The sequence below is a fragment of the Halyomorpha halys genome, unplaced genomic scaffold (genome assembly GCF_000696795.3).
Source record: "Halyomorpha halys isolate HHAL.00 unplaced genomic scaffold, Hhal_1.1 Scaffold394.1, whole genome shotgun sequence".
NCBI classification, from domain to species: domain Eukaryota; kingdom Metazoa; phylum Arthropoda; class Insecta; order Hemiptera; family Pentatomidae; genus Halyomorpha; species Halyomorpha halys.
The window spans coordinates 529,169-551,700 of NW_027107850.1; the positions used below are offsets into that span (position 1 = coordinate 529,169).

Sequence of the window (22,532 nt, forward strand, 5' to 3'; positions counted from 1 at the left end):
CGCTGTTTTTAAGAAACGGTCAATTGTGTCACGAACTACTATTCACAATTAACGCAGTTTTTTTTTTTTAATTTTAGCCACTTTTTAAATATTAAGTCTTAAGTTTCCTCTTCCAGCTTTAAAAAAAAATTTAAAAGTGATATACGCCCGTTTCTAAAAAGGGGTTTTAGTGAGGCGGGACGGGCGGAAAGGAATGCCTTCTGATATTTTGTGTGTTATGATCTCCTCTTGTGCGATTGTGACATATTATACATCGACTAACATACTCGCTATAAGATTCTGATTCAAAGGTAAGATGAATAAGACTACCTCTAGGATTGCAGTATCGGACCAAAAGTTCAATACCGGTATTCGGTATTTTTTTATATTTAATACCGGTTTTAGTACCGGTAATAGGAATTTAAGAAAAAAAACACAGGTTTTTTTTGTTTTATTTGAGAGAGTAAATATCACTAAAAAATATTTGTAACTATAAATTATAACCATATATAATGAATCCCAAAAAAATAAAGAAACAAGGAACAAGTTATGTATTTAAATCACAAAAAAAAATCTTACTATTCAGTCCGTGATACTATTTTACAAGTTTGTTTTTAGTGAAACTAATTTTTGAAATATGATCATAAAAAACATAATGCATCAATTTTACTGTAATTATTTTGTATTGTATAATTTTGTGCAAAAATTACCAGTTTTTCGAAAACGCTCTTTCAGCATCCACGCCAGTTGTTGGAACTGTTAGCAATGTACGATATATTTTTAAAAAATATTTACCTCTAGATCAATTTTTTTAAATAATCTAAAATCCCTGATGGCTTGAGCTTAAATTTGTATCTTCATCGCAATTATATTGTTTCCTCTTTAACAAATTTGTATCATGTTTCATTTTTAAATGTTCGTGTATGGAGTTAAAACGAATACTATTTTCGATTTTGGTGACCCCTGAACATATAGCGGAGACAATTTATAAAAAATTTCCAGTGAATACCGAAAAAATGGTATTTAAACTTGTGAATACCGGTATTACTTAAATACAGGTAAATACGGCTTAAAATACAGGTATTCGGTATCCCGGAATACCGGTACTGCAATTCCTAGCTACCACGGAGGGAGGGTTTCATGTCGTTTGTTATATTTAATCACTTTATAAATATTGCTCGATATAACTATCTTATGCCTTCTCTCTCCGTTTTAAGCAAATGTTTCAAAAGTAATAGGAACAATGGCTCATATTATTCAACTAGACATTTTATTTTTTATTTTTATGCGTTTATTTTTTTTAATTTTAGCCACTTTTTAAATATTTTTATCCCTTTTCCTAGTTTCTAGCAGTTAAAAGTGCATTGGATTGCAATTTGGAAAATCTATCTTCACATCGAAGACAGAATCCCAGACAAATGCAAGACATTCTACTATAAAATCTGAATTTATTTTTCTTTATTATTAATATTTATTTAATTTTTTTTTCGAAATCTTTTGGGTTGTCATGAATTCGTTAGGATCCTGATACTTTCCCTACTGATACTTTCGCACAGAACAGCAACTTTTTATTTAAGTTAAAATATTTACTTTATATTTTTTGAATTATACATTAAATTTTGTCGAAAATGTATTCAAACGGGACTGCAATGATTTATTATATTGTATAATTACAAAATAAAAATTCAGTTGTTAATTTAATTTATTTAGCTAATATTTTAAATGAAGTATTTTGGTCGCAAAAAAAAAAAAAAAAAAAAAAGGACAGTTGTAAAACCCTAAATAAAAAATCTGTGACAATTTCACTGTGTGAGTATCTTGTAGTAGTGCCACTGTGTGAGTATCTTGTAGTAGTGCCACTGTGTGAGTATCTTGTGGTAGTGCCATTTTTTTAAGATAATGATGGTAAGTTTGGTCCTCTGAACTACTAATCTACTGAATTTTGTAGTTCAAAGGAATTGTAATCAATGCTTCTAAACTCCTTCCTTACTACTGGTTATTTATTCAGCTCTATCATACCTAAATATAATAATAAATAATGGTACTATAAAGCCATTTTTCCGTAGTGTTTACATATATCATTTGGTTAATTGTTTCCTGCTCTTTGCAATTCATGTTTTTCAATGCTAGGCAGTTGTAAGGGGAAAGGTTCCGAGTCCACCTTCCCAGATATGATTTGCATAAGCGCAGAATCATCTGATAGTGAGTTAAACTATTCAAAAAATTTGTGTTTCATTCAGCGATCATTAGGTTAGGTTAGTGAACATGATGGAATCGTTAAATAGATTTTAATTCAGATTGATAATCTTGGTGCTGTATCTCATTAGGTTAGGATAGTCCGGAAGCCGGGATGTCATTACTGCCAATCTGAATGGAGCTTCATAAGAATTGGCGACAGTTGAAACATCTGTATCTCACCAACAGAGGACTCTAAGTCTATTCTTTACTAATTTACCATTAGGTTTGTTCTAACGACCACTTTTTACTGTCAACAACCATCAGAAACATGCACAGTACAGGTTTTGGCTTACTTCACTGTCAGATTTTTGTTCAAACCCGTACTTAACTATATCAGAACTGCTTTTGACGAATAAAACGATTCTTAGGTCTGAGCTAGGTTTGTATTGTCTGTTTTAAACTAGGTAGCGTTTGAGCATGCGTATATAATAATCCTCAATAAGGTGCTAGCTAGTTCAGGATATATCGGTGGAACAAACCTATTATATACAGTGGTATAGACGACTAAATTTTTTTTTTCATATATATACAACCTTTGAGATAACTCAGTGATTGGGGCGCTGTACAACTATCTCTCGGGCTAGGGTTCGAATCCGGTTGTAGTAGACAATTATTTATTCAGTCAATTCTTTGGGTTCGAGTGCTTACCCAGCCAAGTGGATACCCTAGGCTGAAAGAAAGTCTGGCTGTTGAAGAAATCACCTCCTTTCACAACCGTCTAAAAACATTACTTCTATACAAAAGTACTGAACTCCTGAAAGTCCATAGCTTGTAGAGGCACATTTTTTTCTTTTCTTTTTTTAAGACAGTGGAATAGCTGATTTAAGTGACAAAACTATTAATTGCAGTTTTCTGATATATGGGGCAAAAAAACACATATCCGCAATTTCACAACGATTGGTTTAGCAGGGAGTCTTTTATACCCCTGAGTAAAGCGAAAGCAGTGAAATAAATATGTATGTTATTACTGCATCGGTACAGAGTGTCCTTTTCCTCAAATATAGTTAGGAATCAATTAAATGTTTATTTATGTGGCTTGTAGAAACAGTTGTCATTGTTTAGATTCTAGATCCTAATAAATAAAAAAAAAAATCAGGTTTTAAAAAACTAAAATGGGCAAACATTAGCTACGCGCTTCTGAAAGCATTATTATTATTTTTAAAATCAATCTTAGAAATACAACGTAATATAAAAAACAAGTAATCTTTTTGCACATTAAATTATGAAGAAGATGGTCAGGGGTGCGGTCACAAGGAAACAAAAATAGTTAACAATTATTTATTTGCCGACGTTTCGCTCCATTTTTTATAGCTTCATCAGGGCTGTTTCAGTTGAAATCAATTCGAAACTAATCGACCCAAGAAGTCAGTTCGAAACTGGAATTGACCTCAACCGAAACAGCCTTGATGAAGCTCTACAAAGTGGGGCGATAAATGGTTGTTAACCATTTTTGTTTTCTTGTGACCGCACCTCTGACTATCTTCTTCATAATTTGAATTAATACGGTCAATTATTTATATATGTATAATTCTTAGACATTAGTTTAATCCTACGTTAAACTCGAGAAAACTTAATTTTCAACACCTGAAAACTACTGTAATTAAAGATTGAAAAAAATCAACTAAGGTCCAGTGTGGATAAGAGTATTAAAAATATTTTTTTAAGTTAAAATATTTGTTTTCTTGAGTATCACATAAGAAATACATCCATTTAGGCTTTGAGTTGATTTTAGTACACCAGCATGAAGCTGATGCATAATAGTTCAAATTATTGTTAAGTAAAAGTTATTATAATCAATAGCATGTTTGTATTTATTGTAATTCTGTTTCAGGTAAGATTGAATCTATTTTAAACGAGGATTATATCTGATATAGCAATCGGGAAGTACATCGGTGAGTCCTTAATTTCTTTTGACTTATATAGTTAGTTTTGTCCTAGCTAAAACCAGGTTCAAACAAATTTAGGAAGGCTTTTCCTTTTAAGGACGTTCCATCGACTTCAGGTTTACAAAAAAAGAAAGAACGAAAAAAAAAGATGAGGATTTGGTTTGTTTCGGGTAGTTCTAATTGTATTCTGGCAGGGCCATATTGATTTGGTGCCTACGTCAATGGGAGTATTCTGAGAGACAATGTGTTAAGATATTTATAAACAGAAGTCTAAACGAACTCTTCTTCGGCTTTTACTTTTAATTCTTTGCATTTTATGGTTTCGCGGAAATGTTAAGATTCAAATTTACAAGCTTAGGTCAATTTTTGTTTATTTATTTTTTTTTTTGGTAATTTTATTTTTTTTCGGAGGAAAATCATTTATCAAATATATATTTTGGTCATTATTGTAAAACCATTAATAGTTTTTCTTTGCTAATCAATAAATAAAATTTCTAAATTTGATAATTTAGGACAAAAGTGAACAAGTTGATGTATGTAATACATTTTTTTTTTAAAATTAATTTCTCTAGATTATTTTTTTTAACAACTAATACAATATATACAATCAATTATTTAAAATATACAGACTTATAATAAGAAATGCCCTTCCTTTGCCACATGACATTATAAGGGGTTGGGGTGGGTCCGCTGTAGGCGGAGGTTACAAATATTGGCCGGGGGTGAACAAAACTGAGAGGGCCCGCTACCCCATAATAGTATTTAAAAATTTAATTGCAATTAATTAAGGAAAATCATTTGACAAATATATATTTTGATCACTATTGTAAAATCATTAATAATTTTTTCCTTGCTAATCAATAGGTAAGGTTTCTAAATTTGATAATTTAGGACAAAAGTGAACAAGTTGATGTATGTAATACATTTTTTTAAAATTAATTTTTCTAGATTATTTTTTTTTAACAACTAATAGAATATATACAATAAATTATCTAAAATATACAGACTTATATTAAGAAATGCCCTTCCTTTGCCACATGTAATTATGTCGTTAAATTGAGCTGATGCTAGGATGAGGCCCGTAGAATTTTGAGGAAGGTTAAAAATTTTAGAGACCCCTGTTATAAACATATATATCATAAGTATGTATAAGTTCGACTAACATTGATCATTTTTGTGTGATAGCCCTTGTCATTTCTGTGAACGCACTTATAATGTAGGTATATGGTTTGTTGTTACTTTTTGCTATTTCTCAGTTTATATTAGCTGCGTTGAATATTGTAACATGCTTGTTACCTAACGTATAAAGACCCCTGATTTACATAGATCATAGGAAGGGTTAGATCGCCATCACATATTAAAATCAATAGTATGTATAAAAAGAAAACATATATAAATAAAAATAAATAAATAAGTACAAATAATTAGAAAATTAAAATTAACGCAGTTCAATTGGTTTTAGTTGAGATATGTATCTTAAAGAGTAGCTAAAAAATATAAATGGAAAAATAAAAAAGTGTACTTATTTAGCAGCGAAGGAGCTCGATGGACCAATATGATGCCTTTGATCATTTTAAACATTGATAAACCCAAGAGAAGTTGGAGAAGAATTTTGGCTTGTCTAGTTCTAATTTTTGGTAGGCAGTATTGTTTTGGACTTAGGCGTCCCTAATGCTCTATAATGCAGTATGCCTCATCACCAATATTATAGCGAATAAACGCGTTCTTTACTAAATAATGCCGGGTGCTCATAGCTCAAAAGTAGAAAAACAGGAGGGGAATTAAGTTCTTTAAAAATGTCAAAAACGTTAAAATGCTAGGTGTATTCTCTGGATATACATTATTTTGTTGCTCAAGTATTTCTCGAAGTTCTTAACGGAACCCTTAGCCAGAAGTCAGCTTAGGAAAACGTAGCCGGTTCGATGATAGTACAGTACACTAAAATTATCAATTTTGAGAAAAAATAATATAAAAACATTTATTTTTTCCAATGTTGACATAATTTATTATATATAAATTTACTGAAAATTATGTTAAATTTTTTTATACATATTTTCAAATTACGGGATAAGATTGAAAATAACCTTAAGCCAAAACATTAATATATTATATATTAATATATAATAAACAATATATTCAACTTAAATTACAGTTCCAAAATAACCTATTTTGAAAAATGAAAATTATAACCCAAATTTTTCTTTCTTTTAAATTTTAGTTATATCGAATTGTAGTAATTGTGGACTTCTCAATATGAGTAATATATAATAGTCATAAAGACAAAAGATTTTTATTTTTATTTTAGGCTAGTTCCTTTATATATTTTCATTACAAGGACGATTTCTTTTGATACTAAGGTTATTTCCCAAGCACGGATCCTATTTCAGTGACTAACAATTTTAATTTTAATAAATAAAGTATAATTAATAAATTAATATAATAAAATTGAACCTAGGAAGCAGTACTGCCTAGAAGAGGGGTAGCTATGACCATCCTTGACCTCCGTGGTTGGGGATGCACAACCTGTTGCAGGGGCGGTGTGGTGACGTCGCTCTGACGTAGCTTACATTAACCAACTGGGATAACACCATTCTGCTAGGCCTATCGATTGATAAGTCTGTTCTCCCGGTTTTCCTCTATCTAAGGATTTTTAATTTGTTATAAAGTTCTCCGAAATTTTTAATTATGGATCTTTTTTCTTGGTTAATGGGATATCTGACATAATCAGAATCTTAGGGTTTCTGGGATATTACATAGTTATATAGTAAAAGTTTTATTAAAATATTTTAAAACACGCATACGATTTTCAACAATAAGAAACGCAATTGTATTCTAAGTTAAATGTTAAATGATAATTTCTGAGTATAAAATGGTTGAGTTCGTTAAATTAAATTAAATTTATTTTTACCAAGTTTAGGTCCATTGTTAGTCTTAAACTATCAGAATTTTTTTTGATGAAGTAAATTAAACGTATGTTATGAAATATTTTCATCCTATTAATTCACTTTGAGTTGAGACTTAATAATTAATAAAATTCTTATATAATTCAAAAACAAAAGTCTGATTTTCAGAAAAGTTTAGAAATATAATCACTATAATACTTTTTTTTTAATGAAATTAAAAATAATAACTTTATTTGTTTCACCCTTATGATTTTGAATAGTAATAATTTTTGAGCACTTTTAAATAACTTGTCCCGTTTATTACCTGCAAAGGTTGAAGATTTAATTTTTTAAAAATAATAATCATAATAATAAAAACATAATTTTTTTTAACGGAAGTATTAATTAAATTTATACTACCTTAATTCATTATAATTAAGTACTTATATCCATTGTAAGAATACAAAATATTATTATTGTGTTAATTTAGTAATTACATGCATCAATATAATTAGGTTATTAATAATTAATTGATGTGTAATAATGATATCAAACACATGATAATTAGATTAAATTTTTTTATTAGATACACTAATTTGTTTTTGTTTTTTTATTGCTTTGTAAATTTAATTTTATATGTATCTAAATAGATAAATAAGTTTGATAAAATATTTTGATATTTTAAAACATTAAAATTATTATGTTAGATTATTTTTAAAACCTTAATATATTTTTGTTAATTTTTATAAATATATTAAAATAATAAGCTGGTGGATGTGATTGAAAATTAACCAGTGCTCAGCTGCTGGCTGCTTATTGGGTTGTTTTATGGAACTCATGCACAGTTGATAATTGTTGGTTATGTATTATGATTATGATTTTCATTTTGTTGACAAATTGTTGATATGTATTTGTTACCTTGTTGCTGGGGTAGGTATAGGGCTATCCAGTCGTGCGGCGGGCTTCCCTCAGGCGGGACGTCCCCGCTGCCCTCCATGCGCGGCTGTCATGTCTGAACTGCCCGCGGGCGCGGGAACCCCACTCCGTTTCACGCAAGCCCATTCATCCCGATCCCCACCCGCCCTGAGCTGTCCCTCTATTAATAGGATAGGTTAGGGCTGCCAAAATATATCTAGCCGCGGATAGGTGGGCAGGTTTGTACGCTAGCTTCTTCTCCACTACCGTAAATATCGGACTTATCAATGTGGTCTTCGTGGGATGATGTGTCCATCCAAGTCTGACCTGGGCCCTCAACCCCACGCAATAGACATCCAAATGTTCCACATACTAGCTGTGTCGAATCAGCTCATCATGCAAGATATTTTTCTGAGGGATATAATGTTATTTAACCAAATAGATAAATTAAATAAATCTACTACTGTTCTTATAGGGGTTACTGTTATAGTGTAAGAAATATCGTTATGCAACAAAACGGTTAATAAAAGCAAATTTTTGAAAAATATATATTCTTTATTATTAGATTGGTTATACTTACATTGTTGTTCTAATTTGACAATGTTGATAAATAACAATAAGAGAATGATAATTAAATTATAAGAAGATGGTCAGGGTTGCGGTCAAAAAAAGAACAAATAGCTTAAAACTATTTTAATGTCCGACGTTTTGCCCCATTTTGCAGGGCTTCATCAGGCAAAAGGTTGAACAAAGGTTGCTGTTCAACCTTTCGCTTTGAACAGCCCTGATGAAGCTCTACAAAGTGGGGCGAAACGTCGGTCATTAAAATAGTTTTAAGCTATTTTTTCTTTTTTTGACCGAAACCCTGACCACCTTCTTATATTTAAATTTTTACTGTCAACTATATATACATATATAAACAATTGATAATGTTTAGTATCTTACAAAAATACAACTCTTATGGATCATTATAAAATGATCTAAATATTTAATAATTCTAATTGATAAAAATACTATATTTAAGAAATAATATTGATAAATATTTTCTATTTTCTTCTCAATTCAATTCTGTATTTTTATCGATAAAGTAGACTTTTCGGTTTTTGTTTCGTTAAAAAATAAATAAATAAAAGACAAAATTTCTATTAGAAATTACATAAAAATAATCTTCAAAGAACTATTTAAGGATTTTAATGAAAATCAAACAACTTAGATAAGAATAAGTACAAGAGGAAATAACAAATGAAAAAGGTGTATAAAAAAAGAAAAAAAAAACAATTTCTCCATTTTCAAAACTTCAAATGTATCAAAAACTATTTTTAGAATTTTTGCCTGAAGAATAGACGGATAGTCCGAAACGTCGACATGAATATTTTATTGATATAGAAAAAAATTGTGAATTATTATTATTATTGTTTTTTCTGTCCGATTTATTAATACAAAATAAATAATAATATTATTATTAAAAAAACTTATTATTATTTTGTCAGTCAGATACTTTAAAAATATAATTAATTGGAGTTTTAATAAGTAAATAGGTAGCTTGGAGTGGAAGAGCGAGGGCTGGCTACACCAACGGTTCTAGCTACCCTTCCTCAAAACTTTTTTACTTGGAGTATTTCGTTTAAAGCTTAGATGGAATATTTTTCTTTTTCTATGTTAATTTTTGCACGTTCGTAAATTGGGGATGACGTTTAAGTTTTTACAAGTACCGATTACTTACGTCTGAGCAATTATTTCAAGCAAATTTGTAGTCTAAAGAAGTGCATTTGAGTTTTAGCTTTTTCTAATGGAGTAAAAATTCCATTTTAATTTTGCAATCAAACGTTTATTACAATGTAACTTGTGAAATCAGCTGGTTCAGAAATAAATTATTTTATAAGATTCAGAACCCTCCCAGAGCCTATCCAGCCTCTATCAATCGGGTTCTCCTAATTGGGGAGAAAAAACCCTGAGGTTTAAACGGGATCATGAACAAATCACCTCCTTCTACAACTATTGTTAAGGAAACAGAAATTACTGAATTGACCCTCCATGGACTATTGTGGTGCAGGTTTTTATTAATTTTTTCCTTTTTTTTTATTTATTATATGATTAATTTTTTTAATATGAAATCTCCATCACATATGAAATGTATATATTTTTAAAATAATATTTGTGTTTAAAAACAGTAAATTTTTATTAATAATAAAAAAAAAACAAATAGCCATAAATCATCATTACTACTAACTATATTGTCATTTCGGCTACTTTTTAACTTTTGGTAATGACATTTATTGTAACTTACTTTTAGGGTATTTTTCTTTTCTTTTTATTTTAATAGTGAATGTGTGAAAATAGACTTTCTTTATTTACGTGTCATCTTTTATTACCTGTTAACCATTTCAACTTTTTTAGCCTGATGATATAACAATATATATGTATATTTCTGTATTGTTTTTACTTAATAACTCTTTTAACGACAACGCTTAGCAATCAGAAGGGAAATAATAAAAACAATAATAAAATATAGAATGTATTTATTTCAGTTCATTGCCTTGAAGAAGAGCTGTCGGTTTGTTCTGGTTGTAAATATTATTGGCGAACTGCCTGGAGCCAAGGACTGTACTTGAAGTAAGGTGAAGAATCCTATGTCAGGAATCCTTCGTTATTGCTCTCTGTCGTAGAAGCCGTAAAGATTCTAACTTTATACTAGATGCTATATTTTCCAAGCGCTGAGGGCGCCCAGGGTATTCGGTGTATTCAATGGTGAATAAGGATTGTTATTCATGAATGATTCAAACTTCAACATGGTTCCAAGGTTCAACTTCATCATGAAGACTTCCTCTATAGGGTTGCGTTTGAAAAATCATAACCATAATAAAGAACATTTATCTTATTAAAAAGAATTGTATATATATATGGTATAATATTTCTGAAGTTTTCGTTGGATAATTTTATTTTCTTCTAGGATAGTTATGGTGTGGATCTGTCATTTGAAACATGAAATAAGTTTTAATAATAAATAATTCTGATATGATAAAATATTTACAAAACGCTATCAACGCAAACTGTATCAATATCAAAATATTTTCTTTATTGAGTGTTGTAATATCGAACACCCTGAAATAAAATAAATGGTCTGCTGTCACTCAATTGGTAACTTTTCAAAAAAATTAGGAGAATATCAGTTATTATAATGGTTGGCATTTTATTCCACTTCTCATCAATTTTACATTCATTATTTAATGAATAATTGTTTGTAAGTCCCTTGAGTGGTTTGGAGAATCGTAATCGAAGTGTAGATGGATAAAACAACCACAATCATCCTTATTAATTTTTGGGACCTCATAACATAAAACATTATGGTACGGAGAACGAAGACGTTAGGAAATCGTATTCCAAGCAAAAATAATGAAAAACTGTTTATTACATCGGCATATCAGAAGAATAAAAAAAAAATCAATATATCCATTAGCTCAATTTGAATATAATGGAAAATTTATAAGCCAAAACTCTGAAATACCTCAAAATCCGATTTCTCCGGAATCAATGGCTAGATAGGGTTTTTCTGATCCACCAATACAATGGGTGAGGAAAAGCTTCATTAATTTAGGAATTGTTTATATATGGAAATATCGTCCATTAAAAATTATTATTCTGTTTCAACTTTTCATATTATTCCGATTAAAGTAAACCTGTCATATTTCTCAACTTCGGACTTCTACCTATTATTAACTTTATCTACTATATATTACATACTCAATCAAATTTAACATCGACTTATTTTTTTTTTAAACTTATTTATTGATATTGATATATTATTGATAAATACATCAAGTAAATTTGAGGAAATCATAATGGTATGGTACAAGAATGTAGAGAAACTACCCTTTGGTACCACTCTAAAACATTTTTACAATGACGCCTCGAATGATTGTCCGGAATAAAAGAGGAAGCAAGATTAGAAACTAGGGGTTTTGAGTGGTTAGGGAGTTTGTAATGGAAGGATAGATATCTGGTTCGGGCTAGATCGGTTACAAATGGAACATTAAGGTCTTTGTGGATGATTTTATTTGTGACAATGTAGGGAGCATTTAGGATTATACGAAGGATTTTGGATTGTAAGGATTGGATACGAGAGAAATTCGAAGGTTTAGTGGAGCCCTAAAAGCTCAACGCCGTATGTTCAGATAGGCCTTATAATTGTCATGTAAATCAGTCTTTTGTAATGAATTGGAAGTTTGGACCGTTTGTCTAGTAAGTGCTGTAATAGTCGAAATCGACGTGCATTTTCCTGTCTTTTCAGTCTTGTGTGAGGATTCCAGGTTAGTCGTTTGTCCAGATGTAGTCCAAGGTAGTGGATCTGTTCAACAGGGGTAACATTATTGAAGTATACTGTAGGGCAGTCAGTAGGTTTACGACTTAGGGTAGGGTAAAGGTAATCAGATGGGATTTGTTTTATTTTAATCCTCAAATTACGACACCATTCTTCGAGGGCTGTGATATGGGATCGAAGAGTTTAGGATGCAATTAAAGGGTTATTATTAACAGCGAGCACACATGTGTCATCGGCATACGTGGTGAGAATAGTGTTTGGATTGGTTGGGATGTTTGCTGTATTGGTTGTGTAGAGGATGGGACCGAGGATACTACCCTGAGGAACACCAGCGGACCGAAAGAAGACGGATGGGAACCATTGTGGTTTACTTTAAATAATCTGTCAGTGAGAAAGGAACGAATAATGAGAAAGTATGTAGGATGTAGGAATTTACGGAGTTTGTAAAGCAGTCCCGCAACTTAATTTACTTTTAAATCATGTTTATTACATAAATATCCTAGTTTTATGAATAATATGTCTGATTTATAAATTATAATTCAACATTTTGTTAAGAGTTAAATCATTTGTCATATTTTTACGCATTCATCATAATATGTTTATCTTAAATCAATCGTATTTTGTCATTATTTTAAAATTTGTTTCATATTGTTGTTCTAAATAAATTGATAATGAAGTTCAGTAATAAAATAATAAAATAACACATATTCTTAAATAAAGGCTAATATCTATATAACTTTTATCATAAGTCTATTCCATCAATATCAAACTTCCATTATAAGTTATGATCCATCATCTGTTCTTAAAGTCTTTATGCATTTACATAGCGGTTTATTTTGGAAGTTATGAAAAGAGGCAGTAAGAATTTTTTTTTAAAAAATGACGAGCATCCTGTCTAGCTAATTTCGTCAATGTATTTTAGGACTATCTCCGTTTTAAACGAGAGGAAAAAACGTCCAAAGATGTTTTGGCGTCCAATTCTATATTAGCGAAATTATGCAACCTTCGTTCTGGATTCGACACACCCGCTCGATCATTGACGTCAAAGGGGATCTGAGGAAATGACAAAATTACTGTTGCGTGAGTGATATTACCTGGAGTTCGCGAGTAGGGGTGAACTGCAGTGCCTGGATCTGACTGATTCTGCTTATACCATCGAAGGAATCAATAGATTTATAAGAAGATTATATAAAATATATAGTACAAGAGCCAAATGGAATAAAAGTTAGTTATTTCACCCCAATATTTTAGTTAATTTTATAAAAACTACTAGTATAAATTGATGAACCTGTTTCAAAATGTTAATGATAATTAATGTTTCATTCGAAGCTCCATATTCCTGGAAATTACCTACAACGCTAGAAAACTAAATAGAACATTATCTAACGTCGATTAAATTTTCTAAAATTTGAGCCCTTGTAAAGGTGTTTACGTTCCATAGTTCCCAAGATACATTTTTTTTTTTTTAAAGAAACATTTTATGAACAATATAATAAAAAATTATTTGTTTGTGCATTTATTATGAGAAATTTATATCTCAGGACTCATGAGGCCTACAAATGTCTATTAGCACTGAATTAAAGCTAGTTTAATGTGCTATAAAGTATGTGACGTTTATCTTCTCAGGAGTAATAGTTTTCATGATGTTTGCCAGAATATATTAACAAGATGATGTAGTTCTGACAAAATGTTTGATTCATGAAAATCTATATCTCAGAAACCGATGGACTTACAGATGTCTGCCAACAATCAAATCAAGACGGTTTAATGTACTATAAAGTAGTTTATAATGTTTATCTTTGTACGGGTTGTTGTGTTTATTATATTTGCATATGAGTATGAATCTTGAATATCAAATTTTGTACGAACAAATAGATATCAATTTATTTGAGCATATATCATGAAAAGTACTACTCCTACGAAGACAAACCTCACTAACTACTTTATAGTACATTAAACTAGATTTAATTTGAGTGCTAACAGACATTTGTACGTTCCTGAGTTAAAAAACTTCCCACAGTAGATTAACTTACTACTAATTTTTCAGTACATATTTTATGAAATGTTGCTTTTAAGAAAACTGTATCTCGGTAAGAATTGAATGTAAACGACTCTGTTAGGGCTCATATATTTGAAACTTACTCTACTTTGAATGATAGTAGGTTTTTATAGTGTTGTAGGTACTATTAACGGTATGGACCTCCGAACGAAAAATTATTATTATTTTTTTAAAAGATTTTATGCCGCTTAACAATAGTTAGCAGTTGCCATTTTTTATTCCCCCTAAGACTCATCAATTTCGACTAAAAATGATTCATAATTTTCATTAAAGTAATTAAAAATTTGAGTGAAATAAATTACTTCTTCTCCTTTTGGGAGCTTGTACCATCTTATTATGAGATTTAATTAATCCTGTAATATTCAACAATCTATGCTATAGACTGTTTTAAACCGCAATGGTAGTATATGAAACGAACGAGTGATTGAAAAATCTTTGTTATATTACAGGAAAAATGAAATTAAGAGCATTTTTAAAAATTTTTAATTGTTGAGTTTCATCTGGAAAAATAAATACAGTAGGTAAATGTACTATCTATACTTTTTTGTTATCTTCAAGGTGCACCAAGGAACTTGTTATTGATCTATCAGATGTTTAACCTTATCTTGGAAAAGACCATAAGTGAATTTGGGATATGTACTTGTAATAATATATTTAATGAAACATTAAGCTACTACCGTATAAAGGTCTCGTGTTATTGGATTGAGACTTTGGTAAAATTAGAGCAAGCTGAAAAGAAAACAGATGGGAGTCTATCAACAAAAAAAGTAAGTCCTTGAATTATAACATTAATTGGGTCGCAACCTTTGTATACCTCAACAATCTATTCAACTCCTAATAAAATATAACATGAAATAAAACGTAGAATCCTCCTTACAAGACGAGGATATCACGCTCAATATGGTATTTTAAGAGCAGAAGGTTTATCCAGATCTACAAAATCGATGATGTAAAGAACACCTGTTCAGATATATGTTATGTCAATATTTGACCTTTAAAAAATAAATAAATAAGCTCACATCTCAGATTTTTAATGGGAAAAAAAATCTTCCAAAAAATCTATGGGCCTACTATGGAAGGCATAGTATTGTATCATCAAGTTGGAGAGGTTCAGTTGGGCTGGAACATAGGAATATACCGATAGAAATCAAGGCCCTCAAACTCTTCTCAAAAAAATGATACATCTGAGTTACAGGAAAGGAAGGTTAAAGTTGCTTTCGTTGAACAGTGTCAATGAGCATGAAAGTGTATGGCGCAGAGTTCAAACTATTGTTAATATTACGAAGGATTTCAGATTTTGGTCATTTGATGATTTAGTGGAGCATCAAAACAACGCTATTTGTTCAACATTCGATTTTTTTGTTGTAGTAAATTAGTAATTTATATTAAAGTAATAGGAGCGAGCTCAGTGAGTAAGGCGGTGTGATACTAACTCCCAGATCCGGGGTTGAATCCGGCTGTGGCTGATAATCAATTATTCTGTTACTATAGCCACCCCTAGTCAACCCTTTGGATTCGGGAGCCCTCCTGGGGCCCGCCCAATCTCTATTAAGTGGATAACATAAATTAGGGGAAAATCCCTTGTACACCTTCGTTCCATATTGACTACTGAACAGACTGACCCTTCATGGCTTTCAGCCATACAGAATCCAAGTTAGTCGCTTTTTCTAATGGATTTATAGATAGCAGATTCTACCATAGGGCAGGATGTCCTTAGTAAGGAAACGACAGTAACTTTTACCAGACTAATGTGAGTTATAAAAGCTTGTGCGGTTCGTTACATAAAGAGCAATATTTGAATTGATGAATTGTGGCATGTTTCATATCCATGGGTGGGAGATATACTCTATGAAAGATATTTAAACAAGAATCAGTACTAACATTTAGCATTCCTGTGGCCTGCTAATGACAGTTGTTTATTTCTGTTAATCGTGTGTGAGGTGGTTTGATCTGTTGCGCAACTGTTGTGAAACGGTACTTCGTGAGTCGAAGATATTTGTGCTACGTATTGCAGTTTATAGCGCAACAAAGATTGTTGAACAACAATATGATCGTGCATGGATCCTTAAAAGGTAGACCTGTACAGCGACAAAACACATATATAGCAAAATGCGACACACGTGGACAGGTGTAGACCAGTGTTTTATTTTTCGTTATGTTGTTCTAGGTGCAAGTTTAGATTTATTGTGTTTAATGCTAACCATGGTTTATACTGTTTAGTTGATAGTGGTTGCGCAATATTTAGAAAGCGCCTTGTTTAGAATGTTTTCTTTGTTTACTAACTTTAGTCAATCGTCTATCTCGCACACCTTGCAGAAGATCCATGACTCATGCGCTCCACTTTGATCCACTCAGTTCGGCCTTGATTGCTGCTGTCAGCCAGTTGGATATATTTAGGAGGCAATGTCTAAAAAGGGACATAGACGTGATGCAATTGACGTGACGATACAAGCAGACCGCGACGTCACCGATGCCGCGCTCAGCTGAGACGCTGCGTTGCTCTCTAGAATAGAATTGGCCGCGATCCACGGCCCGTCATCCCGCATACCCTTCTAATTCCGTCGGGATTGTCTAGTTATGGGGAAAGGGGCGCTTTCCGCGGTTGTATAAAAATAGATCGGTGGCGAGAGTGTGTTGATTCCATTCATAAAGCCAAATTCTCTTTAAATAGAGTTGTTTTCCAATGTGCGTTTACTTCAGCAACAAGGAACATTTAGACTTTTATAGTAGCACTGAGTCAGTGGGAGTTTTTTGGAAGCTCCATTAATAACTCGTTCTTTGTAGATCTCTATTTACATCCAGAATTAACTGGGATTGTGAATCATGTTTGTTGCGGGTGTGTTATGTTGTCACATCCTGTACGTATTTATTTTATGTGAACTATGATATTATATTTAGATATAGGGGTATATAATTCGGCAATACTGTAATATTTTTTATGAACTATGATATTATATTTAGATATTAGGCAATATTGTTTAGTAATAGTGTAATATTTTATGTCAGCTATGATATTATATTTAGATATAGGGCAATATTATTTGGAAAAACTGTAATATTTTATTGTTTATGTGAAGTTGTGTTTATAATGTCAACCACTACAATCAGGTCTGTGCAGTTGTTTGAACAATGGTTGTACTGAGAAGTGATCCGTTCATGATCAACTGCCAGATGTTTTTCCCAATAAAGGGTACACTTGTCATAGAGGCTGGATGTGACTCAGCAGAGTTCCCGAGCCCACAGAGTTGACTCACGACCACAGTTACAGAAAAAAATAATTATTGGTCACAGCCAAATTCGAAACCGGATCTAGGAGTTAGTGGCACAGCGCCTTACTCACTGTACTACGCTGCTTCAGCTATCGATTAAAATGCATTCGTCAAAGTATTATGCTGCTGCAAATATTACTTCAAACGATTTAATATATATATATCATTAATATATTTTCTCTTATGATGTACTTCGTAATTTTGATATTAATAATAAAAACTTGCTGTCATATAAAATTCATCGTTCTAGAGAGATCTCGTAGGATTCTCCAATCCTAAAAAAAATATTTATCTTACAAAAACGGTTATTGGCCAAGATTTCTGTTGAACGATGTGTTGATTTTTATTGTTTAAAGTCGTATAAAAATCAAATTGTTGATTTTTTCTGATTCGCTGTCAGTTGAGTCTGGATCCAGGGGCAAAATAATAGTGCATACTCCCTGCAACTCATCGATTAAAGTTATTATAAAACAATATTAACTACTACATTAGAAGGCCTACCTTAGGTCATCGACTTCAGTTTTCAACATGTTTTCCTTTGGCCCACATCCCGTCTTAAACGTGCCAACTAGCTTGCCACTCGCTCCTGTAGGATATGCTGGTGGGCGAACCCGTTAACAAAGGTGTCTTACAAATCACTAATTTTTATTTCTGTCTAGCCCAATGTTGTTTTAAGAGTTCATTTGACTTTTTTTTTAATTAAAACTTTTTTTAAATTGGATTTGTCGTTATAAATAAGTAATTTGTTGTGTAAAATAATAGGACTATTCTCACTGGTTAGGATGAAAACTTCATACAAAAATGATTTGCTGTATGTTCGCTAAATACTGCCCTGAAAATTATATATATATATATTCTTATTTACTGTAGCTTATAAAAATTTTATGTCATCTTTCAATTGAGCTTCTGGAATTTTTCAAGGATAGTTTACGGACTATTAATATAAAACGGCTTTCATAGAAACCTGTGGATTATGTTGTTCTTTGCTGACCGCACCCCCCGACAAACTTCTCCAATCATTAATCTACGGTCAACTATCTACACCTCAATTTTTAATATGTGTTGATAATCGTTTAATTTAATTTTAATACTAACTTTGGTCCAATGATTTTGAAGATACGCGATCGAGTTGTTCTGTATCGTGTTTGTGTATTCTTTATCTATCGATAATCTCCGAAGTAAATCTTACAAGTGTACATATATATTTATTTTGTTCAAATTATTATCTTTAAGTTAATCAGAATGTGCACAGCGAGATTGACCTTGGTGGTGAAGCCATGTTGGGGTAAAGTTATGGTCCTGAGGGCTGCTGTCAAGCCGGCTTCTATATCCTACTTTTCCAACTGAAGGTTCATTTGTATTCGTGGAGCTATATGATACAAACTGGTTTCAATCGTTAGTAGATTTTTTATTTTTATTTTTTATCTTATGCATAAAACATTGTTGGAGTAGAGGGGGAGAAAACCATGCTCTGTTGTGGTTTTGTTTTTATCTGATGGGTCAGTAGTCCATAGTTGTAAACCCCCTTTCGAGATGTGCGTAATAATGAGATGAAAGTAATAAATGTTTTCCAAATAAAATATGCTAATAAATAGAATAAATGTGACAATAATTTTTTCGGCATTCTATATTTATCAGAAATACTACTAAGCCTTAATCTTATGATTACCAATGTTGTGATATTAATAAGATGTCTATTGCTTCTTAGTTATCAGAACGTTGAACTACAGTGGAATAATGTTAAGTTAATGACCGTGGATGTTTATATTTTTGAGGAGAAGATGGTTGGGAGTGCGGCCACTGAAAAACGCTAATAATTAAAAACGTATCTATTAGTGCCAGGATTTCTGCTTATATTTCAGGCTTTCATCAGGGTTAAAAACAAAAACAAGATAACCACCTTAATGAATAAAAAGAAATCATGAAAAAAAAAATAACGGACACAATAGGTTCATAAATAGTTTTGAAAGGAAATGAATAGTCTCGAAGTATTGTATTATAGGAAGATAAAGGCCTTATGAGAATAAGTAAAATTATTATTTTTTAAAATTCAAAATGTTATTTATTGATAGATATTATAATCTGCCACAACGTCGTTGGGTGACAGGTAATGACAGGTAATGACTGATCAGACTCATGCTAAAATAAAATAAAATAAGAATAAAAATAAATAAATAAATGAAAACAAATGTACATAAGAGTAAATAAATCTCTCTCTCAATATATACAAACAGAAGGATAAAGAAAGTGAATACAATTAAATTATTTACATGAAAAAATAAGATAAAATAATAATAATTATAAAAATAAATAAATAAAATAAAAAGTAATTACTAGTCACATTTACACTCTTATATACAATATTTACACTATCGACCTGAGGATCCCTGAGCCCACTCTATCCCCCACATATGAGGAGTAGAGCAGGGTTTTTTGAGATCTCACTGCATCCTTCTCACCGCGTCACTGATAAGGAGATAAGGAGCCAGTGGAGGCTGAGCAAGTACGCTACAGCTAAAGCCGCAAACAAAATTAAAGAAGAGGAATGATCAAGAAAATAATATACGTATGGAAAGCTAGTAAGTAAATATATGTACAAAATAAAAATATTTAAAATTAAAGTTATGAAAAATGTGAGAAAGGAAACAGATATGTAAGTAAAATAACAGGATTAAAAAAATAAAGTATAAAGTAATATATGCCAAAAAGAATAAACAAATGTGTACATTACTAAGGAAATCAAGTTAGTAAATATATGTACCAAAATAAAATTATTAAAAATTAAAGTTATATAATAAATAACAATAATAATGTTATATTTTTTATTAGTTTTAATTACTGAATTTTAATGTTTACTGATGGTAAATTTAATATTAATATTCTCATACAGCCTTTGTCTTCTTATTATCTTAAACTATGCATTTTCTTCTGACACTATGTATTTTTTATTGTCTGTTATTTTTTAATTATTCTGTAATTTCTATTATTCATAATGATTTTTATCTTGTTTTTTGTCCTAAGCCCTGATGAAAGCCTGAAATTCTGGCCGAAACTTTGGCACTAATAAATAAGTATTTATTTATTTGTGTTCTCCACTGATCGCACCTTCAGCTATCTTCTCCTCATATATATACAGTGGAATATTCCGCTTCTTTCTCAGTATCTTTATTCAGTATTATTAATACATATTTCAGTTTACTGTACTCTTGGACAGTAAGTGATAGAATAATTGGAATTGGAAAAAAATATTTAGTAACATTTTCCCTTATGGTTGTAAGAAAATGGTCCAGGTAGAGGTAAAAAAATGTGCAATAATTGAAAATATAATATTTATTAGTAACCATAAATTACATATGGTCAACGGGTTGCCTTTAAATACAGTTTCTCTTGTAAATAAAAAAAATAACTCAAAAAATTATAAAGATTTTAATGTACGTGAAAAATGAAAATCTTTACCTCTATAATTCATGAATGGTCAGGGGTTCAGTACATTGTAAAAAAGTAATGTTTCTTGGACAGTGGTTTATACTAGAAGGTAATTTGTTCATGAACACGCTCAACCGCCAGACTGTTTCCCAATTAAAGAAGATGCACTTCATAGATGCTGGGTGATCGACAAAAGTGCTCCTGAACCCACGTAAAAGAAAAAATAGTTATCTGCTACAGCCTGACTCGAACCCCGATCCTTAGAGTTAGTAGTTCAGGATTTTAAAGGATATAAAAATAAAAAATGATTATATGGATATTCAATAAGTTTGAAAACAAAATACTAAATGTAAACAAAAATTTACTTCAAAAAAGAATCATCTAGGATTCTCCTATTGACAAAACACCTACGATATAGATCTGAGAAAATTTGAATTTAATGTTTGTTTATTTCTATTCGAGAAATAAAAACCAATTTTCAACTTGTGAAAACAATCAAAATTCAAAATGGTGTGAATGTTGTTTTTTTAAAAAAGTTTTTTAAATGTCCAAGAGTACTCTCTACTATTTGTTACCTTATCAACTTCTCATTATACTACAATTTAAAGTTTAAAAGTGTAAAAAGATTTTTTTAAAGTATAGGATTTTTTATATATGTATATATAGTTGACCGTAAAAAATTGATATATAGAAAGATGGTCAGGGTTGTGGTCACAGGCAACCTTTGACTGCAATCCTGACCATCTTCCTATATATATAGGATTTTTTGTTTTTATGATCACCGTGAATATATCCTCCTCTGGGGTCCACCGTCCTCCTCTGAATGCCTTCTTTAATCTTTCTTTGATGACCTTCCAGGAGGTCTCTTCATCTGCCTTTTTACACGGCAGACTACCGCTGCTTTCAGTACTTTTGCATCCTCGCTGTCTTGTAGATCCTCCAACATCTTCGCTTCTATTCGGCCCATTAGGCGATCGCCCCTTTTAAAAAATTGATTTAATTCTCCGGTCTCTCCGGTGAATTTTTCTAGGTCCGACACCGCCTTTCTCAGGTCCTGGGTAGTTGTCGTACTGACCTTAATCCATTCTAGCGTCGTGGCATTAAATTGGGCTAAAGAGAATTCTGGTAATGGTTGAATCTCCTGCGGAGGTGGGTTGCCAGCTGCTAAAGTTTGGTTGACTGCAGCTTGAGGTTGGTTGTTTTGGTTCATATTCTCTAGGTTCAGAATTGCTCTTCTCACTACTCCGTTACTGGTCATAATTCAAATAGAACAATGAAAAAAAAATTTTCTTTTAGACCAAAAATTACTCCGGTATCTAAAGTTCCCGGGTTTCGGCAGAAAGTATCGGCGAAAACAAAATGTCAAAAAGGAGAAGAAGGAATAAGATGTAACACGTTTGAACTGCTGTAACATACTGGCTTTATTGGGTTCGGAACATCTCTTTATATACATTCGATCAGCTGATCTCCTCAGTCAGCTGACATCGAAGTAACAGCTATTTGTTTCTTTGAGATTAAGCTAAAAGCGAATATTAAATGCTATTTTCTAAAAACAAATTT

General features: G+C 31.3%; 1 protein-coding gene and 1 long non-coding RNA gene across 2 annotated transcripts in view; one reads left to right on the forward strand and one right to left on the reverse strand.

Annotated features, from left to right (window-relative positions):
- Positions 1-8,019, reverse strand: part of sr (stripe) — a 99,426-nt gene extending 91,407 nt beyond the window's left edge. Inside the window, exon 1 of the mRNA XM_014422915.3 lies at positions 7,904-8,019. Within this exon, the coding sequence (XP_014278401.1) occupies positions 7,904-7,982 (79 nt within the window). The 5' untranslated portion in view covers positions 7,983-8,019. The remainder of the gene's footprint in view (positions 1-7,903) is intronic.
- LOC106682189 (uncharacterized) overlaps positions 1-22,532 on the forward strand; it is a 704,551-nt gene that overhangs the window by 275,949 nt on the left and 406,070 nt on the right. The window lies entirely within an intron of this gene.